The sequence below is a fragment of the Trichechus manatus genome, unplaced genomic scaffold (assembly GCF_000243295.1).
Source record: "Trichechus manatus latirostris isolate Lorelei unplaced genomic scaffold, TriManLat1.0 scaffold00065, whole genome shotgun sequence".
Taxonomy (NCBI): domain Eukaryota; kingdom Metazoa; phylum Chordata; class Mammalia; order Sirenia; family Trichechidae; genus Trichechus; species Trichechus manatus.
In genome coordinates, this window is record NW_004444001.1 from 4,356,003 (window position 1) to 4,376,402 (window position 20,400).

At 49.8% G+C, this 20,400-nt stretch overlaps 1 protein-coding gene across 1 annotated transcript; it reads right to left on the reverse strand.

Moving 5' to 3' along the window:
* Positions 1–1,671: 1,671 nt before the first annotated feature.
* KCNK16 (potassium two pore domain channel subfamily K member 16) lies at positions 1,672–8,144 on the reverse strand. The gene is made up of 5 exons (XM_004379425.1): positions 7,932–8,144; positions 4,380–4,494; positions 3,179–3,345; positions 2,330–2,495; positions 1,672–1,895 (listed from the first exon to the last, which is right to left on the reverse strand). Exons 1-5 carry the CDS (start codon positions 8,142–8,144, stop codon positions 1,672–1,674), a joined length of 885 nt encoding a protein of 294 aa, XP_004379482.1.
* Positions 8,145–20,400: the final 12,256 nt, after the last annotated feature.

Below are 20,400 nucleotides of genomic sequence, written 5' to 3' on the forward strand. Positions count from 1 at the left end.
GAGTGTTCCCACCTCCCGCCCCCCTCCCCAGGCCCCGACCTAGATCAGGGAGAACGGGAGGGCTGCTGGGTGAGGGCAGGCCTAAGAGGGAAGGGGCCCAGAGCCCCCAGCATTTCCTGCAGCCGACTGTGGAAGAGACTCCTGGAGACCACACTCAAGGCGAAGAGAAAGCTGAAGTCAAATTTATTGTCTTAGGTCCTCTGCCTACATCCTTAGACTCTGGAACTGTCTCCAAGGACTGCCTGTTAAGTCCTCCAGGGTCTCTCACAAGGTGTTTTCCTTTGTGTACTCAAAAAAGACAGGTCCCAGCTGACCCTCACTTGGGGGCAAGAGGAGCCCTGACCACTGTTTGTCCATTCCCTGCTTCCTGAGGAGGGCCCTAACTCCCTCCTCCACCCAGAATGGAGGAGTGTCCAATGCTGTGTAGAGTCCAGCCCACAGGCTGTATGTTTGCAGGCCTCTCTTCCAGGTCAGAAGTCACAGGATAACCTTGATCCCTTTTGCTGCTGTAGATCTTTCCTCTGAACCTCTCGCCTGGAGGCTCCTCTGCTCCACCGCCTTGCCTCAGTCCTGTTCAGAGGTCCCCAGCCATTTATGGTGAGGACCTACCTTGCTGCTGGGGGTGGGGAGAGAGCATAGGGGCCTAGGTTTCCAGTCCTTGGTGAGATGGGGTCTTGGGATGATCTAACTGTCTCCCGTCCTTCTGGCCAGAGATGTTGCAATCTGGTGGGAGAAAGGCCAAGGCTGGAGATAGCATTCCCAAGGGAGTCAGGCTGCCATGTGGCTCATTTTCTGGGAGGCTTCTGGGATCTGCTGGTTCTCCGGCTTCCCAGGGGGTGTTTGGAAAGGCTCTTAAGAAGACAGGAGTCCAGAGGAGATGTTGAGGTCAAGGGGTACCCTGTGAAGGTGGGGGAGCATATCCAGGAAAGCTGGTGGAACACCTAAGACATCTTAAGCCTTGTTCAGGGACGGTTCTAGTCTCCAGGCAAGGAAAGCTGGTGAGCTTCAAGAGGCAGCTTGCCTACCCCTCAGGTTGAGAGCTTCCTGAGGAAGGCTAGCCTACTTGCACTAAGATTGTTCCAAAGTCCCTGTCCAGCCCTCTCCTCTCCTGGACCCTCCCTGATAGTCACTCTCATAGGCTCCCATGGTACCCTGGGTCTGCCCCCATCATAGAATTTCAGGCACTGCGTTCAGGCCTCTCTGCTTGTCCAGCCCTTCCCCTCCACTAAAGGCACCCTGAAGGCAGGAGCTTTCAGTGTTGTATCTCCAGGGCCTTGTACACATAGTTGGGCTTGACAAATGCACACTGTGCATGTATTAAGTGAGACAAAAATAAAGTCACTCTTTGTTTTCTGTCCTCTATAAGGTGTGGGGGGCTGGCATTGGAGAGTTGGCCACAATGAGCCATGTCTGGATTCAACTTTCCTAGGTCACTTTTGAGGGGAAAGGGGCAGGGTCTCCAGGACGAGGGTGCATGTCTCACTCCGCACACAGCTGTCTTTGATCCTGTCTCTACATCACCTCTCTGTTATTTTCTTGGACACGCTTGTCTCCAGAGAACCCTCGGGAAGTCAGTAGGCTGGGAGAGGAGAAGGTGGAGCAGGAAATCCAGAGGACAGATGGGGTGGGCTGAGGGAAGCTGGGAAAGGCTGCGGGGGCCGCTTGGGGGCCTCAGGCAGAGATGGGGATCTTCTGAGGTCTGGGGAGCCCATCAGTCCCAGGGGCACCCCCTTCCTTGAAGTTGAGGCCCCTGCTGATCAGCCAGAGCTGGGAGCACCTGTGCAGAAGCAGGGGGCCTAGTGAGAGGATCAGTGCAAGCCAGGAGAGGCCCAGGAGGATCCAGATGGCTGCCAGGCTCCGGTATATCGCGATGTAGTGCTTGCTGGGGTCCGTGCCTGGCAGTGAAGGGAGATGAGATAAATGCCAAGGGTCTGAGGGCACAGCTACGCCAGGCTCCATATGGGTCCCCATTAGCCAGGATGGACTCTCCGCCCTCCCCACAGGTCCTGGTGAACAATGGGGGAAGTGACCATGGGTCCCAGACCAGAGACTTCTGAGGACGTTGCTGAGAATCTACAGCAGTCTCAGAAGTGAACTGTCTCTTCTGAATAACTAGGTCTGGTGATCTACTTCTGAAAAACCAGCCATTGTAAATCCTATGGAGCACAGTTCTACTCTGACACACATGGGATTGCCATGGGTTGGAGTTGACTTGACAGCAACTGGCTTATCTGATCCTCAACAGTTATCCCCAGCTGACGTCACATCTCCCCATCTACCAAATCCTAGTGGGGCCCTCACCCCGAGATTATGACTGTCCCATTCTCACCGACAACATAGTCCCCGAAGCCGATGGTGCTGAGAGTGATGAAGGCAAAGTAGAAGCCCTCGCCAAAGCTCCAGCCCTCCACATGGCTGAAGATCATGGGTGGGAAGATGAGAATGACCAGCGTCCCAAGGGTCAGGAACAGAGCCAGGCCCAGGAGCTGCAGGATCTGGGAGGGAAGTAGTACTTTCTGAGCTCACATGGAAGGTTCCAGAATTAGGTCGGGGGGCAGACCTTTGGGATGGGAAGTTGTATCTATGTTTGCATGATCTTATTCTGGCCAGGCAAAGATTTGGGCAGAGGGATTATGTTATGAAGATCATGCTTGTACAGGCTCCCTGGGAATCAGTGTGGGATGGAGGACTGTCACTGAACTGCCCCAGACTCCTCTGCACCTTGCCCCTCCTAGCACATCTCTGACCTTGCAAAGGATTGGCCAAGGGAGGATGCACTGGGGGTGTCCTGGGTGGCCCGGAGCTTGTTTTTGACCACAGGAAAGGATGTCTGCTCCTTAAGAGCTTCAGCTGCAGAGAACCAACTCACCCAAGGGCATGCCCTTCCTGGGAAGGCCTACAGCAGGTACCTGACTGAGGCAGAGTATAAAGGCTTGACTATTTCAGCCCACTGTGGGACAATTCTGATAGTGTATACATGCTGCAGAGCTCCTTGTAGGATTGGCCAAGTCTTTGTCCGGCCAGCATAGCAGTTCAGCTTCTTCCTTTGCCCAATCCCACGCCCGCCCCTGCTCTTCCATAGGTGCTTATTCCTAATAATCTGTCCCAGTGTCTGCTTCAGGAGAACTGAACCTGCAGATTCTGTCACAGCAGGGCTGTAGGGCAGGAGGCGCCTTACCTGGGAGCGCCTGGGCTTATTCTCCCACCTCTTGAGGGTGGCCAGGTGTGCGCGTAGCCCTGTGCCCAGGTGGTTGAGGAAGACCACGTTGAGTGGGATGCCCACCAGGGCGTAGAAGACACAGAAGATCTGGCCTGCCTCTGTGCTCGGTGCCAGGTTCCCGTATCCTGTGTACGGGAGGAAGAATGTGCAGATGCAGGAAGAGAGAGTTCAGAGCTATCCCCCAACCCAAACTCTTGCAGAAGCTGGTCTTCCATCACCTCTGGGAAGAGGAGGGGGCACTTCCCTGTTCTCATGGACACTTTTCCCATACTCTGTTAGAATGATCTCTAGTTACAAGAATTCTACTCACCTTTGAAGGCCCATCTCAATAACACTTCCTCCATGAAGTCCTTCCTGACTGTTACCCTCCTCCTCACCACGGGGTGTGATTCCCCATGGTGCTTTGTATCTTTCCTATCTAATTATCTACTTTGCCGTACTTTGTTGTTTTTGGTATGCTTATCTTGTCCTCATTGGATTCGAAGCTCCTTGAGGTCTGAGCCTGGGTCTGATCAAAGTTTCTATCCCCCATTCTACCCCATCACTTTGCCTGGCAGGTCACCTGTGCTCAAGGAAGGTGCAATGACTTGGATTTAATTGAATTGTTTGGGGGAGATCTGGGTTGGTGGGGGTCTGAGAATTTCCTTGGGGCTGAGGGGCATAGCAGACGCTGTCAGTGCCCTGATACCTGGGTTAGCACCTGCAGCTTTAATGGACAGTTCCTGAACACCCAGATGATTTCCCACCCCAAGTCCCTGCATCTCTCTACCTGAGAGATTTTTCTGGCCACAGGAGCGTGCTTGGTCTGTGGGGGCAGGTCCAAAATGCTGGAAATTTAACACACCTAGAATCAGCCCCTAAGGAATGAGGGCAGGAGTTGGTAGATAAATATTCCCGTTATCTTGCCCCTCAGTGGGACTGTTATGAGAATAGGCTCCACTAGCCTCTCAGAGAGACCCCAGCAGAGTGAGTCCGGTTGCCTGAACCAGTAACTTGCTCATTAATGCAAACTTGATTGGCTTTCCTCTCCTCCTCCCTTACCTGTGCTTCCTGTAATCTACTCTCAGATAAACCAACTCTTTGTCTCAGCATCTGCTTTTGGGGAACCCAAGCTAAGACAGGGGCTTTGGGCAAGTCCTTCTCCACCCCAACCCTTTACCTATGGTAGTGACCACCGTGCCTGCGAAGAAGAAACTGCTGCCGAAGTCCCAGTTGCTGGGGTTGGTGGAGTTGCCTTTGGGGTTCACGCCCTTCACCCAGGCTTCCATGATGACCTGTGTGTGGGGAAGGGGGATGGCATGGGGTGGGGAGGAAGAGGGAGCTGACAGTTACCAAGAACCGACTGTTGGCCAAGCCCTGGGTGGGTGCTTTCATATCGTCTCATTTAATAATACTCTTAAATAGTATCATTCTAATTTCACACAAAAGGAGACTAAGGCTCAGAGAGGCTAAGGGACTTGCCCCAGGTCCTTGGACTCCAAGCCCATGTCTGTTCCACCAGCTGGGGCTGACAGAGGCGCGGGCTCTAAGCGTGGGCTGGTGGAGGGGAAGTGGGTCTGAGGAGGTGAGGTGGAGGAAGCTAAAGGAGTGCTCCGGAGCAGAGGCTGCAGATGGTTGTGAGGGTGAGACGCACATGGGTTGTTAGAAAATGGGGAGACTTCAGGTTGGATATTTCCAGAAGGGAACTTGGGGCTTGGGAACTACAGGGAAGCATCTCACTGGCCTGGTGGTGGGCGACAGACAACCTGGGATTCCCTGAGCTTCCAGGTGAGCTGGCAACCTGCTCTTTGCTGCCCTCTAGTGAGCCCTGGCCTGACTGCCAACAGGAGAAATTCCATCAGAAGCCAGGACAACTACCCTGTGTGTGGGGAGGATGGGATGGGGGATTGTATGTGTGGGTTGTGTTGTATGCGTGTGCTACGTGTAAGAGTACTGTATGTTGCATGTGTGTGCATGTTTTGTGTGTGTGTGTGTTCCATCTGTGTTGAGTGTGTGTGTCCCTGGGCCCAGCCCTCTTTGAGAATCGGTAGAGCCCCCACCCTGCCTGCACCTTATTTTAAACCCCCTCCCCTTTAGCTGTGAATTATCCCAGGACAGCAGCACAATCTTGCCACCTGTTGGGGCCCCAAAGACAGATGGGACGCAGTGGGGGAGGGGCAGCCCTTGCCTCTACTTCCTGTGGAAACCATTTCCCCACTGGCTGGGGCCTGCACTTGGCTTGGCCAGGGTAGGGGTGGCCGTGTGAACCAGGCAGAGTGTCCTGACGCAGCCCGTCTGCTTCTCCTCACTTTGGCAGGAGCTGACCTCTTAAGATGTGGACTTTGGCCTCCCTCTCTTTCCCACACCCTCCTAGAGGTGAGGGTCAAACATTTCCCAACATGCCTGTTCTCTGGAGACCCTCACCCTTTGGGAGAAGCACTTGTCCTCGTCCTGGGATACCCTCCAAGGCAAACCTGAGGTCTCTCCCCTCAGATCTTTGATGGGGCGTTGGTGTCAGTGAGGAGACTGAGTGTGTAGGTGGGTGAGTAGGGGTGGCTGGGTGCTGCTTTCTTCAAGAATCCACAGCTGGTGGAAAAGAAGTCATACTTACCTGTTCTGTGAGACCAGGCAAGGCCTCGTTTCCTCATGGAGTCAATGTTTAATAATGTTGATGGCCTTTTTTTTTCCCTTGTGAGTTTAACAGTAATGTGTGTTCTCCCCATAATCTTATCCCAGCATGCTTCTGCTCTTGGCTAGATTTTCTCTGGCAAATAAGGGTTTCTCCAAGGCTGAACACTCTCAGGGAAAGGACGTCCTGGCTTCCCTGGGGTGGCCTCTGCCTGGAAGGGGTGGGGTATGGGGTGTTCATCAGTGGCACCACCACCCTCCGTGCTGCTGTCAAGCCTGCTCCCTCCCTCCCTCCTCAGTTTACAGAGTTAGTCAGATCCAAACCCCTCTGGCTGTAACCCGGGGCTGAAGGAGCTGGAGGTTTCAGTGCCTCCACCACTTCTGTCTTCCTGCTGGGGCCTTCTGAGTCTCGCACACCTTTCTCAGCCTTTATCTGGGTGCTGTGGCCCCAACTCTGACCATCATGCTCAGCCAGAGAGCAAGGAAGTGAAACCTGAGGCCACATGCTTCGTTTCCTGGAAGAAAAGAGTCTGGGCATGTCTCTCACAGCTCCAGAATGTTCTCTCTGACCACCCAGCTCACTTCATCTTCTAGGCCAGCTGTTCTCCATCTTGAGGGGCATCAGCGTCCCTTGGAGGGTTTGTTAACATGAAGCCTTCTAGGCCTCACCCAGAGGTTCTGATTCAGTAGATGAGGGTGGGGCCCTAGAATCTGCATTTCTAACAAGCTTCTAGGTGATGCTGATGCTGTTGGTCTGGGGCCACATTTTAAGAACCACTGCTCTAGACTATATCCTTCCCCCAGCACTTATGCTAAAATTATGTGGGGAAGAGCAAGAGCTCTGGAGCCCAAAGGCCTGGGTTCCAGTTCTGTGTCTCCCACTAACCGTGCCACAGTTCCCGTCTGCAAACTGGAGATAATGATACTAATAGGTAATTATGGGAAGAAAACATGTAAAGTGCTCAGCCCCAGGCTAAAGATCATAATTTGTCTAAACTCATCATGATAATCCCATTTTCCACTGCTTTAGGTACCTTGTAAATGCTCAATAAATGCCAACTATTATTATGATTCAGGCATCGGTGGTTCGGTGGGACACCCAGGTTGGATTCCTGGCCAATGCGCCTCATGCACAGACAACACCTGTCTGTCAGTGGAGGCCAGTTCATTGCTATGATGCTGAACAGGTTTCCTGGAGCATCCAGACTAAAACGAAGAAGGAAACATGGCCTGGAGATCTACTTCCAAAAATCAGCCGATGAAAGTCCTGTGGATCACAATGGTCTGACCCTGTTGTGCATTGGGTCTCCGTGAGTTGGGGGCTGACTTGAGGCAGCTAACAGCAACATCATTATGATTATTCTGTGCTTGACTTGTTCCTTTGCAGCTGCTGTTGTCATTTGCTTACCCCCTTGTCTGGAATGCATTCAGCTTTGCCCACAGCGCTCAAGTTTTACCTTGTTTCTGGTAGAAAGGGTGCTGGGCCAGGAAGGCCCAAGGCCTGGGGACCCAGGGTCTGTGCAGGGAAGCAGAAGGGGCCGGGCAGGGTGTGACCTGCTCTGTCACCAGAGAGAGCCCCCCATGTGTGGTACTGGCAGAACTCCCCGGTCCGTACCCACCAAGCCCAACTCCAGTGGACGGGCCAGGGAAGGTGAGAGTGGTGTATCTGTGTCTCCCACCCACAGCCCTCAGGGCTCAGCACATGAACTAGGGCTGAGGAGAGACAGCAGAAGGAGCAGCAGCTCTGGAGTCAGGGTAAGGGAATGTGGAAGTGAAGGAGAAGGACATTTGGACAGGGTTGATAACACTGACACACAATGCATGTTTATGCAGCAAGTGACAGTTTAGGGAGTGTAGCACAGATAGGATTATGCTCTTCACCTTATAGATGAGGAAATTTGAGTCCAGAGAGGTTAAGTGACTTGCCCAAGGTCACACAGCAGTCCTGGGGCCAGAATCCAGGACTAGGTCCCACCTGGTACTCTGTTTCCACCATGCCTCCAGCAGGGCATCTGCCCCGACGTACCTGTGGGCCACCACGAGAAACCCCATATTGCCTGCTTCCCACACCTCTCCATCCCACACCGACATCACTCCCCTTCACCTGCACAAACTGCTCCAGGGCCCACTGGTCCAGGCAGGTGTAGTTCTCCAGGAAGCGCAGCTTCTCGATCTGAAACCGATCCCTGGACTGAGCCTCCGCCCGCCTCTCCAGCAGCTGGAAGACAGTGGCGCCGAGCAGCAGATAGCAGACGTAGGCCAGGAGTAAGGGCAGCACCCGTCTACCCCAGCAGCTGCAGAGCCCAGCGCCAGGCATGGCGTGGCCAGGACTGGGCTGGGGCCCTGGGGCCAGCTGTGGGAGGAGAGGCAGGCGGCAGGCAGTAGTAAGCACCCGGAGACCCGGCCAGCCTCGGTCCACCCGCCTCGCCCTCCTCGGACAGGTGTCGGGAGGCTGGGAGTCTGTTTGAACAGTGCAGCTCAGCTGGGCTGCACTCAGTGTCACGAGTGCAAACAGGCCTGCCACCCCCCACCATGGCCTTTTTTTTTTTTTCCATGGAGAACAGCAAGTCAGTGGCAGGGACCCTCAAAGAGACCTACCGGGTGCTCCTGAGATCACTGTGGCTCACTCGCTGCCTCCACATTGGATCGGTGTTTCCGGGCCAAATCTGATATGCCTGCCCCCTCTGCCCGGGCCTGAGCAACTCCCTCAGCAACCTCCAGCTTCTCACCTCTGAAAGATTCAAGCCCCCAAGCTTAGGAGCTGGGGAGAAATCTGAATGGGTGTGAATAAACCTGTACTCGGTTGCCTTGGCTACAAAATGGGATTAGCAGAATTGACCTGCCTACTGGGGGAACCCGAGGATGAGTACACTGGGTGACAGATCAGGACAAAGCAAATAGACAAATGACAGTCTCATGCAGGGACAGCCTCAGGGTTGATGCTCCTAATCAATAGGATGCATTTGCTTCATAACTTTTGCTGATAACGTGATTTGCTTGAAATCCTTGCCTTCAGATGATAATATGTGGGTGAGATATAAGTGTCAATAAAAAAAGAAGCTAAAAGTATATTCTGGCCCCTGGGTGTTACCAGTGGCTCTCTCTGTGTGGGTGGAATTGAAAGTGCTTTTCTTTTTTTCTCCTGTTCTTTGTTTCTGTGTGTGTGTGACAGCTTTATTGAGATATAATTCACCTACCGTAAAATTCACCCATTTAAAGCTTTCAATTCATTGGTTTTTAGTATTTTCATAGAGTTGTGCAACCATTACCACAATCGATTTTAGGACATTTTCATCACCTTGAAAAGAAACCCCACACCGTTTAGCTATCACCTCACACTCTCCTCAGCCCCCCTCCCACGCTCAAGCCTTGGCGACCATTAAGCTTCTTTCTATCTCTATGGATTTATCTATTCTGGAAGTTTCATATGTGTGAAATCATGCAATGTGTGCCTTTTGTGGCTGGCTTCTTGCACTCAGCATAATGTTTTCAAGGTTCATGCATGTTGTAGCATGGATCAGTACTTCATTCCTTTTTATGACTGAATAATATTCCGTTGTATGGATATACCACATTTTGTTTATCCATTCATTAGTTGATACACATTTAGGTTGTTTCCACTCTTATCAATAATGCCGTAACAAACATATAGGTACAAGTTTTTGGGTGGATGTATGTTTTCATTTCTCTTGAGTATACGCCTGGGAGTGGAATTGCTGGGCCATATGAAAACTGTTTAACTTTTTGAGGAACCACCAGACTGTTTTCTAAAGTGGCTGCACCATTTCCTATTCCCACCAGCAGTGTATGAGGATTCCGATTTCTCTGCTTGTCTTTTCTGATGTTTCCTGTAATGAGCCATGGCGGCAGACCCTCTTTTTAAATTTCTTATTACCCTCTTCCTCAAGACAAGATCACTTCCCAGCAAGGTGCTGTCTCAAGAAAACCTGGGACCACGTGAGGTGGGATTTGTATGGGATGGTTTCCTCAGATCCTCCCACTCTCTGTTCCCTCTCGGGAGAGAAGGACTCCTAGGAGGGCCGATTGCTGTGCTTTGGGCACCTGGGAGAGGCTCTTGGAGTCCAGAGAGAAGAACCAAGATCCCAGCAACCTCTGTAAGGACCTTAAAGTACAGCAAAGGTTATGTTTGTAGATTGAGATTTCTCTACTTTGGTTTCTTGTCCTGAGGATAAGGATGAAGATATGGATGGGGCGGGGGGTGCTGATCTTCTGATCCCACCCAAAGACCACTAATCTTTTGTCATGGTGGATTTGCCTATTCTGGATATTTCATAAAAGTGAGATCATGCAATATTTGTCCTTTTGTGTCTGACTTCTTTCACTGAACATAATGTTTTTAGGGTTCATCCATGTCACAGCATGTATCAAAACTTCATTTCTCTTTCTGGTTGAATAATATCCATTGAGTACATGTACCACATTTTGTTTATCCGTTCATCTGTTGATGGACACTCAGGCTGTTTCCACCTCTTGGCTATTGTGACTAGTGCTGCAATGAACACTGGTGTACACGTGGGCAGATCTTCCTAGCTGACCTCCCAATATCCTTTCCCGCCTTTCTAACAGATCCCCAGTTTTTTACCTGTCAGCCCCAGGCAATGGAGCACGATTGGTTTAAATCTGTCATGACACTCCTGCTCCACTCTGTCTTGGGCCAGGTCCCCCAGAAGCAGCCTGTGAGAAGGGGATTTGCGTGAGCAGTAGAGTAAGTAACAGCCAGTGAGGTAGTGGGGCAAGCAGGACAGGGCAGGGGAAGAAGTCAAAGAGGATGCCACCATCGCAGCCTCAGCCTGGTTCCTGGGGAGCTCTGGAAGATAAAGCACACCCAGTTAGTCCCACTGGAGGCAGAGGAGTTGGGCTTTCCTGTTCCACACTAGTCCATATTCAGGCATTTCTAGCTCTGTGCACCTACAGGGAAAGCAGCTCCAGTAGCCCGTGGATAGTTCACTGAAGAGCACAGGTGCTGGCCAGGCCATTGGAAATAAAAGCACACCAAAGCCTGTGGAAAGGGGCACAGGAATGGTAAGGGGACGGAGGATTGACAGTGGTCCCTACATCTACTTTCCCTTGCAGTTGGTGGTGGTCGTGTGACCCAGTTCTGGCCAATTACACCTGGGCCAAAGTCAGCCACAGGGTTTTGGGTAGAGCTGTTCGACCATGGTAAAGAGTGCAGTTGCAGCTGGCGCCATCTCTTCCCCTCTTTCTGCCTTGAATGCACAGCATGAGTGGACCTCCACAGCCATCTTGTGTCCATGAGGGAAAGATGAGGGAAAGGTCAAGAGAATCACCAATATGCCCAACCAATTCCTGCACACAGCTATCTCTTAGAATTTTCTTTTTTAATAATAGAAACAGCTTTATTTTTTTAAGTCACTATTTGGTGTTCTGTTACTTCCCAATGATTGCATGAGTTTTTCTTTTTTTTAACTTTAATTGTTTAAGGTTTATTTGAGTTGGAAGGAATACGAACACACTCTGGTTATCTCAACTAACTGAGATAATTTGTTGTAGGAACCTAGGAATAGCCAAGGTTCTGGAACAACCGAACCTGGGGCTTCCCTCCTAACTCTCCACCATTACTGTGGCCTGGCCACTCTCCTCAGCTGTGGCCTCCTCTCCACTTGCCCCAGGTGGCCACTCCCTCCCTCTGCTCAGTCTTCCATTTCTCTGCCTCAGAGGCCACCCTCCTGGCATCTGGTCAGCTTCAGCTCCCATCACCCTGTGCTTCTTTCTCTTTGCATTTCTCAGCTCAAATACTTTATGGAGAGGCTGAGTGTCCAAGTCCATCTTTTCACATTGGCCACTTCACAGATGTCTGGCAGGTTGAGGATGGGCTGTACTTAAGTGAAGGGCCACCCTCGGCTGCTCTGCTACCACCAAGCGGGTAGAGATATCACGTGCACAGGTATCAGTTGGAAAAGGTTATGGTGTGGCAGATACCGTGGCTGATATGTCCAAGACGAGCAGTGATTGTTTCTATAATAAGAAAAGGAGAGAGAGAGAAATTTTACAGAAACTAAAAGCAAGAGGGAGAATTTTACTATCTTCAAGTATACGAATGATTGTGAGGGTAGTAGTGACATAGTGTTTTTCATCTGCTGTAAGGCCAAAAACAAAACAAATAAAACCACCACCACCACCAACAATAAAACAATGAGTTGAGGTGAAGGGAGGGTTGTGTAGATTGTAAGTTAAGAAGAAGATCCCGACACTGTAACAGGTGCTGAAGGAAGGCTGAGGTGCCTCCTCTGCATCATCTCATCTGTTAGGTGACCCTGCCTGGGGGTGGAGTGATGGGAGCATGACTTCTCTGGAATTCTGGTTCTGGGCTCTTCTGAGGCCATCCCGTACAAGCCCCACCTCACACGGTCCCAGAGTTTCCCTAGACAAGACTTTGCTGGGAGGTAGGTTTGTCTTGAGGGAAAAGAGAGAGTCTAAAGTCACAAAACTCCACCTTGCCTGGTTTTCCCTTGTGTTTTGGGGAGATGGGGCAGCAGAGTGCTGGCAGTCATCTCTCCTACACAGTCACTAGTCCCTGACTTGAAGCAAGGGCTGTTGTTATACCTTGAAGGCCATATGATGATCAAATCCCATGTTATGGTCCCGGAGAAGCTCAATCTGTGAAGAGTTCTGGAGGATCTTAGGCAAGACTTAGCAATTTCTTTAGCATCAAGTATCCTTGATGGGTCTGGACACCATTCATAAGCTGTGATTGTTGTTGTAAGGTGGAAAGAAATGAAGGAAAAGAGCATGGACTATGTGCATGGGAGAAAAGAGCGAAAGAAATGGGCGAGGGGGATGCTTGTGACATGGTGGGGTAGAGGGAGGCTACATCAGTTATCAGTGGTGCCTTCCCTCCCTCAGGAAGTGGTACCAGGTTCTCTGCAGGCCAAACACTCCATTCGTTCATGGACTATCTTTGGAGTACTGACAACATGCTGGTGAAGTCAGCTAGAACTATGGTGGCCTCCCACCTTTCCTGGCTGCTCTTTCTCTCCCTTCTGGTGTTCCTTCCTCTCGACTCCCTTTTAGGTGCACCCCTTGTATCACCCTCTTACACCAAGGCTTTCACCAAACCACCTAAAGCCCAGCAAGGCAATCTCTGACTAGGGTTTAGGGTAGAGTCTTCCTTAGGAATGCTTCCAGCTTAATGGGGGACTTCTGAAAACCCCTAGACTATAAACACCAAAGAAAAGTAACATAATGGTAGAACTTGGGGGGTGGTCTACTCAAGAGGTCCTGAAAGCACTCTGCACCGTACAAGGAGCCCCTTTTTCCCTCCCTCCCTTCCTTCCTTTACTCATTCAATGCATACTAATTGAGTGTCTTCTATGTGCTGAGAACTGTTCTAGATACTCTTTTTAGTTGACCATGGTCTCATGAGGTCAGCGCTTGGTCAGGTTCAGGCAAGACCCTGTAGGACTGCAGGGACCACCCACACCTGACCATCAAATGTTCCATCTGCCTTCTCGACACCTCCCCACATGGGCATCACCCTGCTGTGAGCCATGGACAGACACAGGGCATGATTTATAATGTCTTTCAGGGAATTATTGCTGTTAATGGGCAGAGCCAATTTGTGCTTCCCAAGAAGGGAGGGAAAAATCAATTAATGGAGACTCTAACATGGCCAGGCCTGATGGCAGAGCTGGCCTGACATCCGGGGGTGATAAGGAACTTTCTGAGGCTGAACTAATCAGGAGATTGGAGGAAAAAGAAGAAAAACAAAACCCCCCAGATCAATTTCATGTACAATGGGCAGAGAATGCAGAGTAAACAGAGCAGCTGAGCACAGGCCTCTTTCCATCTGAATGAGCCCTGAGATAAGGAAAGGACAGGCCGCCCACCCCACCATCCAACATAGGTATTCACCGATGGATTTGCTCAATAGACACATATCCACACAAATGAAAAAGGGGCTTTCCAAACTGGAGCCAAGGGGAGAAGATATGTCCCACCTGCCCTAGGTGTATCCCTGTAGGGGAAAGGACAAGTGGAGAGGAGTCCTGGTTTCAGATCAGGCCATCCTAACTGAGCCCCCCTAATAGATGGCACCAAGGGGTTTGAATGACAAGTTCTGGATGTGGTTCCTTGGGCTCCTGCAGGTCTCTCCACAGTGAAAGGTGTAGGACAGCGTCCTGTGTGGAGGCAGGAGGTGGTGCACATTTGTACGGGTGTCTGCCCCTGTGGCCAGAAAGCAGGATCTCAGAGAAGGTTCAGCTCGACTCTGTGACTAGCAGAGAGGATGGGAAAAGCTGAGGGGCAATTCAAGGGAAAGGCCCAAAGCAAACATACAAACACACTGGTTATTGATCTTGTTCAGAAATTTATTTTTTTAGCCAGCAGGATTCCTTTTTCACATAAAATCTTTTGCTGAGCCCCAATATGTAATACAGTTGAGACAGGGGCAGATCTGGTTGAAGGTGGGGAGGAGGTTCTTATTTTTTACCAGCCCAGAGAGCTTGATTACAAGAGCCCCACACCCATCCTTTTGAAATGGATGGTCTTGCCTATATTTGACTTTCTTCAGAGCAGACCCTGAGAGAAAATTTGGGTGCAAGTACCTTATCTGGGAAGTGACCCCTGGAAGCATTGGTAGGAGAGTAGGAAGACTGATTGAGAAAGCAAGCAATATAGGGTGCATTGTTGGGTAGGTGACTGCTTGGGGCAACTGGGGCTCCATGTTTCTGTTCAACCACCCAGCCTCATTCCTTCTCACGTCACTGAACACCTAACCTGACATCTTAGTCCCAAGCCTTCCTCTCTGCACCTTGCTAGTATTCTTACACTCTTACTCACCTTGATAGTGAGCCCAGGCATGTACTATCCCAGCCTCTAATTCCTTCTTAGCTCAGATTATCTTCTTTGTTTATTGTCTGTCTCTCTGTCTTCCTAATTGGAATAGAATTTCCAAGGGGGCTTGTACCTTTTCTATCTCAGTCCTTTGACTACTCAGAACTTAGCATAATGGATGGCACATCCTAGTTAAAAGAATGACCAGATGAATGAGTCATGTTTACATCTGAGGCATTACAATGGGCATCTTTCTGATTTGAACATATACCCAATGCACTTTTTAAAATGTCGTTGTCTACTAATTCAATCATTTGTGTCATTCTTGGATCTGTTTTTATTTTCTATTGATTGATTTTTCCCATTATGAGCCATATTTTCCGCTTCTTTGCATGCGTGTTAATTTTTTATTTGATGCCAGACATTATGAATTCTACATTGTTGGGTGCTGGATTTTTCTCTTTTTGTATTCCTTTAAATATTTTTTGAACTTTGTTCTGGGACTCAGTGAAGTTACTTGGAAACTTGTTGATTAGTCTGAGGCTTCTTTAATAAGTTTTGTTAGGTGGTACCAGAGTAGCTTTTCATCTACGGGTAATGTGGCCCCACTTCTGAGTCAATGCTCTTCTGAGTTCTCTATCCAATGTTCCTTATGTTAGGAAGCTTATCCACTTTGGCTGTTGAGAACATGAACTATTCCCAGCCCTGTGTTATCTCTGAAAATTGTTCTATCTGCTTCCTGGTGGTTCTTTGCCCAGACTTGGGTAATTTCCTCTTACGCATGCATTGATCAGTAGTTAGCCAGGACTCAAGGGTAACCCTTTTCAGACCTTCAGAGCTCTCTGTGCAGTTCTCTCCTCTCTGGTACACTGCCCTGTAAATTTTAGCCACCTAGGCCTCCCTGGTCTCCCAGCTCTATGTCTTCAACTCACGAAGACCGCTAGGTTCCACCTGGGCTCCTTCTCTCCCCAGGACCCACAACCTGAACACTCTCCAGGCAGTAAACTGGGGGCAATCATAGAGCTCATCTTGTTGTTTCTCTTCTCTTGGGAATCAATGTCCTGCAACGCCTGTTATCCAATGTCTGAAAACCATTGTTTTAAACATTTTTGTCTGATTTTCAGTTGTTTAAAGCAGGAAGCTAAGTCTGGTCCCCATCACTCCATCATGGCAGCAAGTGGCTGTCCCATCTGCATTTTTCTTATACAGCCTACTTTCAAGTGCCTTTCAACAGGCAGCATGGAGAGACAGAATGAACTCTGGACTAAGACATTCCTGATTTAGTCATGTACCCTCTCTGGATTTCAGTTTCAGTATCAGCCGTCTACTGCAACAGCTAACGGTGGGTAATAAACGACTCCAAATTTATCCCAGTGGTTTATGATGATAAGCATTCATTCTCATGACAGTGAATCTTTCGGTCAGCCAGGGTTCAGTTTATCTGGGCTGGGATTGGCTGAGAAGCTCTGTTCTGGGTTTCCAGTCTGTGGGCTTGGCTCCAGGCTGCCGGTTGGGCTCAGGTCTGCTCTATGTATATTCTGGGATATAGGCTGAAGGGGCAGCAGCTACCCAGGGTATGTTCTTCTCAAGGCGGGTCCCTGGAGTGCAAGAGGTGAGCCGAGCTACGGAAGCACAGTTCAAGCCTCTGCTAACATCCCATTGACCAAAGCAAGTCACAAGACAAAGCCAAAATTTAAGGGAGAATGAAGTCTAGTCTGTCCCCATGAGTCCATTGCAAATCTTTGGATGTATAATTCTATTACAGGCTGTATGAGTTTCTTACGGATGTTGTAACAAATTACCACAAATTGAGTAGCTTAAAAAATTGAAATTTAGTCTCTCATAGTTCTGAAGCCTTGAAGTCTGAAATCAAGGTGTCAGCAGGGTCACATTCCCTCTGAAAGCTCTAGGAGAGAGAACTTCATTTCCTCTTCTTAGCTTCTGGTGGTTGCTGACAATCCTTGTCATCCCTTGGCTTGTAGCTACATCACTCCAATTTCTGCCTTTGTCTTCATACGGCTGTCTTACCTCTGTGTGTGTCTGTGTGTCCTCTTCTCTTCTTATAAGGACACCAGTCATATTGGATGTAGGTCCCATCCTAATCCAGTATGACCTCATTTTAACTAATGATGTCTGCGAAGACCCTATTTCCAACAAGGTCACATTTTGAGTTTCCGGATGGATGTGAATTTTGCGGTATATTATACTATCTGGGGCCCTGGTGGTACAATGATTATGAGCTCAGGCAGTTGGAATCCACCAGCTGCTCCTTGGAAACCCTATGGGGCAGTTCTACTCTGTCCTATAGGGTTGCTATGAGTCAGAATGGACTTGACAGTAACGGGTTTGTTTGTTTTGGCTTATTCAATCTAAATACACAGGAGGTGAAGAATTAAGACAGTTATTCAATCTAAGACAGTTTGTCTACCTGTTTTCTAAAAATTCCTTTTTGCAACCACATTCCATCCTCCCCTCCCCTCTTCCACCCTCCCTCACACTTCCTGTCAAGGGACTGGTAGAGCCAGTTGAATTCCAGTAATGACTGGGCCTGAGTCACTGGCCAAGCTGCTTCCCAGAGAACATTTTGGAAAATTCCACATTTTGGCCTGGTGTGAAGTCAGTTACCTTCATGGCTACTCTGAGTCCAGGTGGGTTGCTGGAGACTCTTTTCAAAACATTTCACCCATTTCTCTAATTTGTAGAGGTCAGTGAACTTTGGGGCAGATGCCCTGTAGCCAAGCAAGTGTCCACACTAAAGGCCCAGCTTCCACTGGGAGAGGATGCTTGTAGCTGCTTTGTCCCTTGCCAGTTGCTGCAAGCGTTTTGCATATGACCTGCTTAGCAGAACACCAGTGGCCCAAGGATTTCCCAGCTGTCTGTTTTTCTCTCTTCTTCATTTCCTCTCTGCCCTTAGTGATTGCTCTAGGAGGCTGATTCACACCCTGCTTGGGGCCATGCCACACAACTCTGTCAATAAGGCCTTTGGATCCAGGAGATAACTTCTCTGCAGGAGCTCTAAAGTCAATAGACTCTAACCAGCTTGAGAGAGGCCAGGGCTAAGGTGTTCCAGGAACACTGATGCTGATTCATGAGGACCCTGGCGAACTCCATGCCACCTTCAGGACTCCTGAGAGTATATTTGTGTGTGTGTGCATGTGCGTGCATGCATGTGTGTGTGTGTATGTCTGTGTGAGTGTATTTATACATGTGCTCCATGGACTCTTGGGAAGGCTTCTGGAATCAGGCAGTAAGTGCTCTGTTTGGTCTTCCCCTAGGTCTAGATTTTACTGGGGACTTACTATGTGCCATAGAACTGGGAAGTCCTGATACTGGGGCAAACCAGTAGCAAACCAGACAGATTGAACCTGTCTAAATAGGCCTCAGTCACAGAGCCAGAGTGAAGTAGCGGGAACACCACCAGTCTGAGAAGCAGGAGGTCTGGGTCCTGGCTCTGTCACGCATTAACTGAAGAAATACTTACTGAGCAGTGACTCTATGCTGGGGACACAGTGATGAACAAGACAGACAGGTCCTGGTTGTCTTGGAGCCTATAGTCTTGTGTGTGGGTATTACAGATCATTAAAAAAAAAAGAAAAAAAGGCAAGTAAAGAAAGAAGATGTGTTAGGTAGTGATGAAGAAAATAAACAGTGTAATATGATAGAGGTTTCTGGGTGGTGCCAACAGTTACCACGCTCACCTGCTAACAGAGAGGTTAGCATCCAGAGGTACCTCAGAAGAAAGGCCTGGTGATCTACTTTCAAATTATCAGCCACTGAAAACCCAATGGAGCACAGTTCTTCTCTGATACACATGGGGTCACCATGAGTTGGAATCAACTCACTGGCAACTGTTTTAAAGGGATAGAGAGTAACTAGGGGGTTACTTTAGATGGAGCAGTCAGGGAAAGCCTCTCCAAGGAGGGGACATTTGTCGCTAGCTGTATAACAGTAAGCCACGTCCTCCCCTTTGCTCCAGTTTTCTAATTATATAAACTACCAGTGTGGATTAGAGGAGCTCTATGGGCCTGTCTAGCTCTGAAATGTAATGATTTTATCCTCTGCATGATCCTTTTACCCAGTCCTGAAAGGAGGAGGGGGGGAATAGGCCAATTATGCTGTATCATCTCTCTGCTCCCTCTCCAGAGTCACGAGGTCCTGTATTTATAGACAGAGATAAGAGAAGCTGTGGTCAAGCACTTTTATTCAGTTAGCTTCGTTTTCAGGTACCAGCCCGCTCCCGCTCTGCACTCCCACCCTAGCTGGCTGCAGCTGTGTTGGGACCCTGCGGCTTCCTGTCACCCCCTCCCCCCCAAGCCAGGCAGCAGTTCTCCGAGGACTTCCCCATGGGCCAGCCCACCCTCCACTGGATATAAATCCAGCACCCAGAATGTTGAGAGGGCTTGCTGAAGCCAGCCCCCTGAAGCAGCTCTGTGTTCTCTGTGAGAGCTGGGAATTTCAGCCCAAATCCTACAGACCCCTAAGTGGCCGAGGGGAGGTTATGAGGCCTGCGGAACCATGCTGCCCACTCTCCAGCTTTCTTCAGAGATGACAGTCCACAGGAGCCATCCACTCTTCTTTGGGTGCAGTGATGCTCCTTGGGCCTGCCGGGCGGGTGGCGCCCTGGAGACTTGGCTGATTCAGGTGCCGCCTATGGGTCTTCAGGCCAGGAGGGCAATGGTGGAGGGTTTAGCCTGGGAGCTCAGGACTAGCCATCAAGATGCCCCACCAAGATTTCACTTTCTTGTCTTTGGCTTGGACTTCCTGCCTGGCCTGCCATAGCCATTCTTGGGCTTCTAAACCGGGGGTGCTAGGGGAGAGGGCTGGTAAATAGCTAAAGATACCCAATTATTCCTCCCATTCCATCAGTGTGAATGTCCCCCACCACTACGTTACGATGTAATCATTTCATGATCACAAAGGTTTATCATTATCTTTGTGAAACACCACTACTGCATCCATTTCTTTTACTTAGTTGAGGACGATGGTGAGCTAAACCCCTCTTCCTATTCCTAGCACCCTGGCATCACCCGGTCCTGCCAGCAGCTCCAGCAACCACAGCAAGGGTGTCACCGTCAGCCCCGGCCCACTCACTGACGGCCTCCGGGACAACATCCTTAGAGAACACAGCCCCCTCCCCCATCAGAACCAAAGTCATTAGTTCCTCCCAGGTGCCCAGAGGTCTCTTCTGAAGCAGGGCGAGCGAGGGAAGAGCATTCATCTGTATTCCATTCTGGCTGCCACAGTGCATGGCTGGGCTCTGACTGGAGATTCAATTGTTTCCCAAACCTGAAAGAAGACACAGATTCTCTGGGTCAGGCTGTGCACAGGGGCCACTGCCTTCTCACAGGATTCAAGGGCGAGGGGACAAGGCCATGGACCACGCCCCTGGGTCTCAGGCATGCCTCTCTCAGTGCCCTGCCTCCCAGGGGCTGTATTTACTCCCCAGGCTCAGAACGAAGATCCCTCCCTTGCTCTTTGCAAAAGTAGCATCTCCCTGAGCCTGGACCAATGCTGTTGGTTCAAGCCCCACGGTTTTCACTGACATTCCTTGTCATGGATTGAATTGTGTCCACCGAAAATATCCATCAACTTGGCTGGGTCATGATTCCCAGTATTGTATAATTGTGTACCATTTTGTAATCTGATGTGATTTCCTTATGTGTTGTAAACTCTATCACTATGATCTAATAAGATGGATTAGTGGCAGTCATACTGATGAGGTCTACAAGTTTCGATAGTGTCTTGGGCCGATCTCTTTT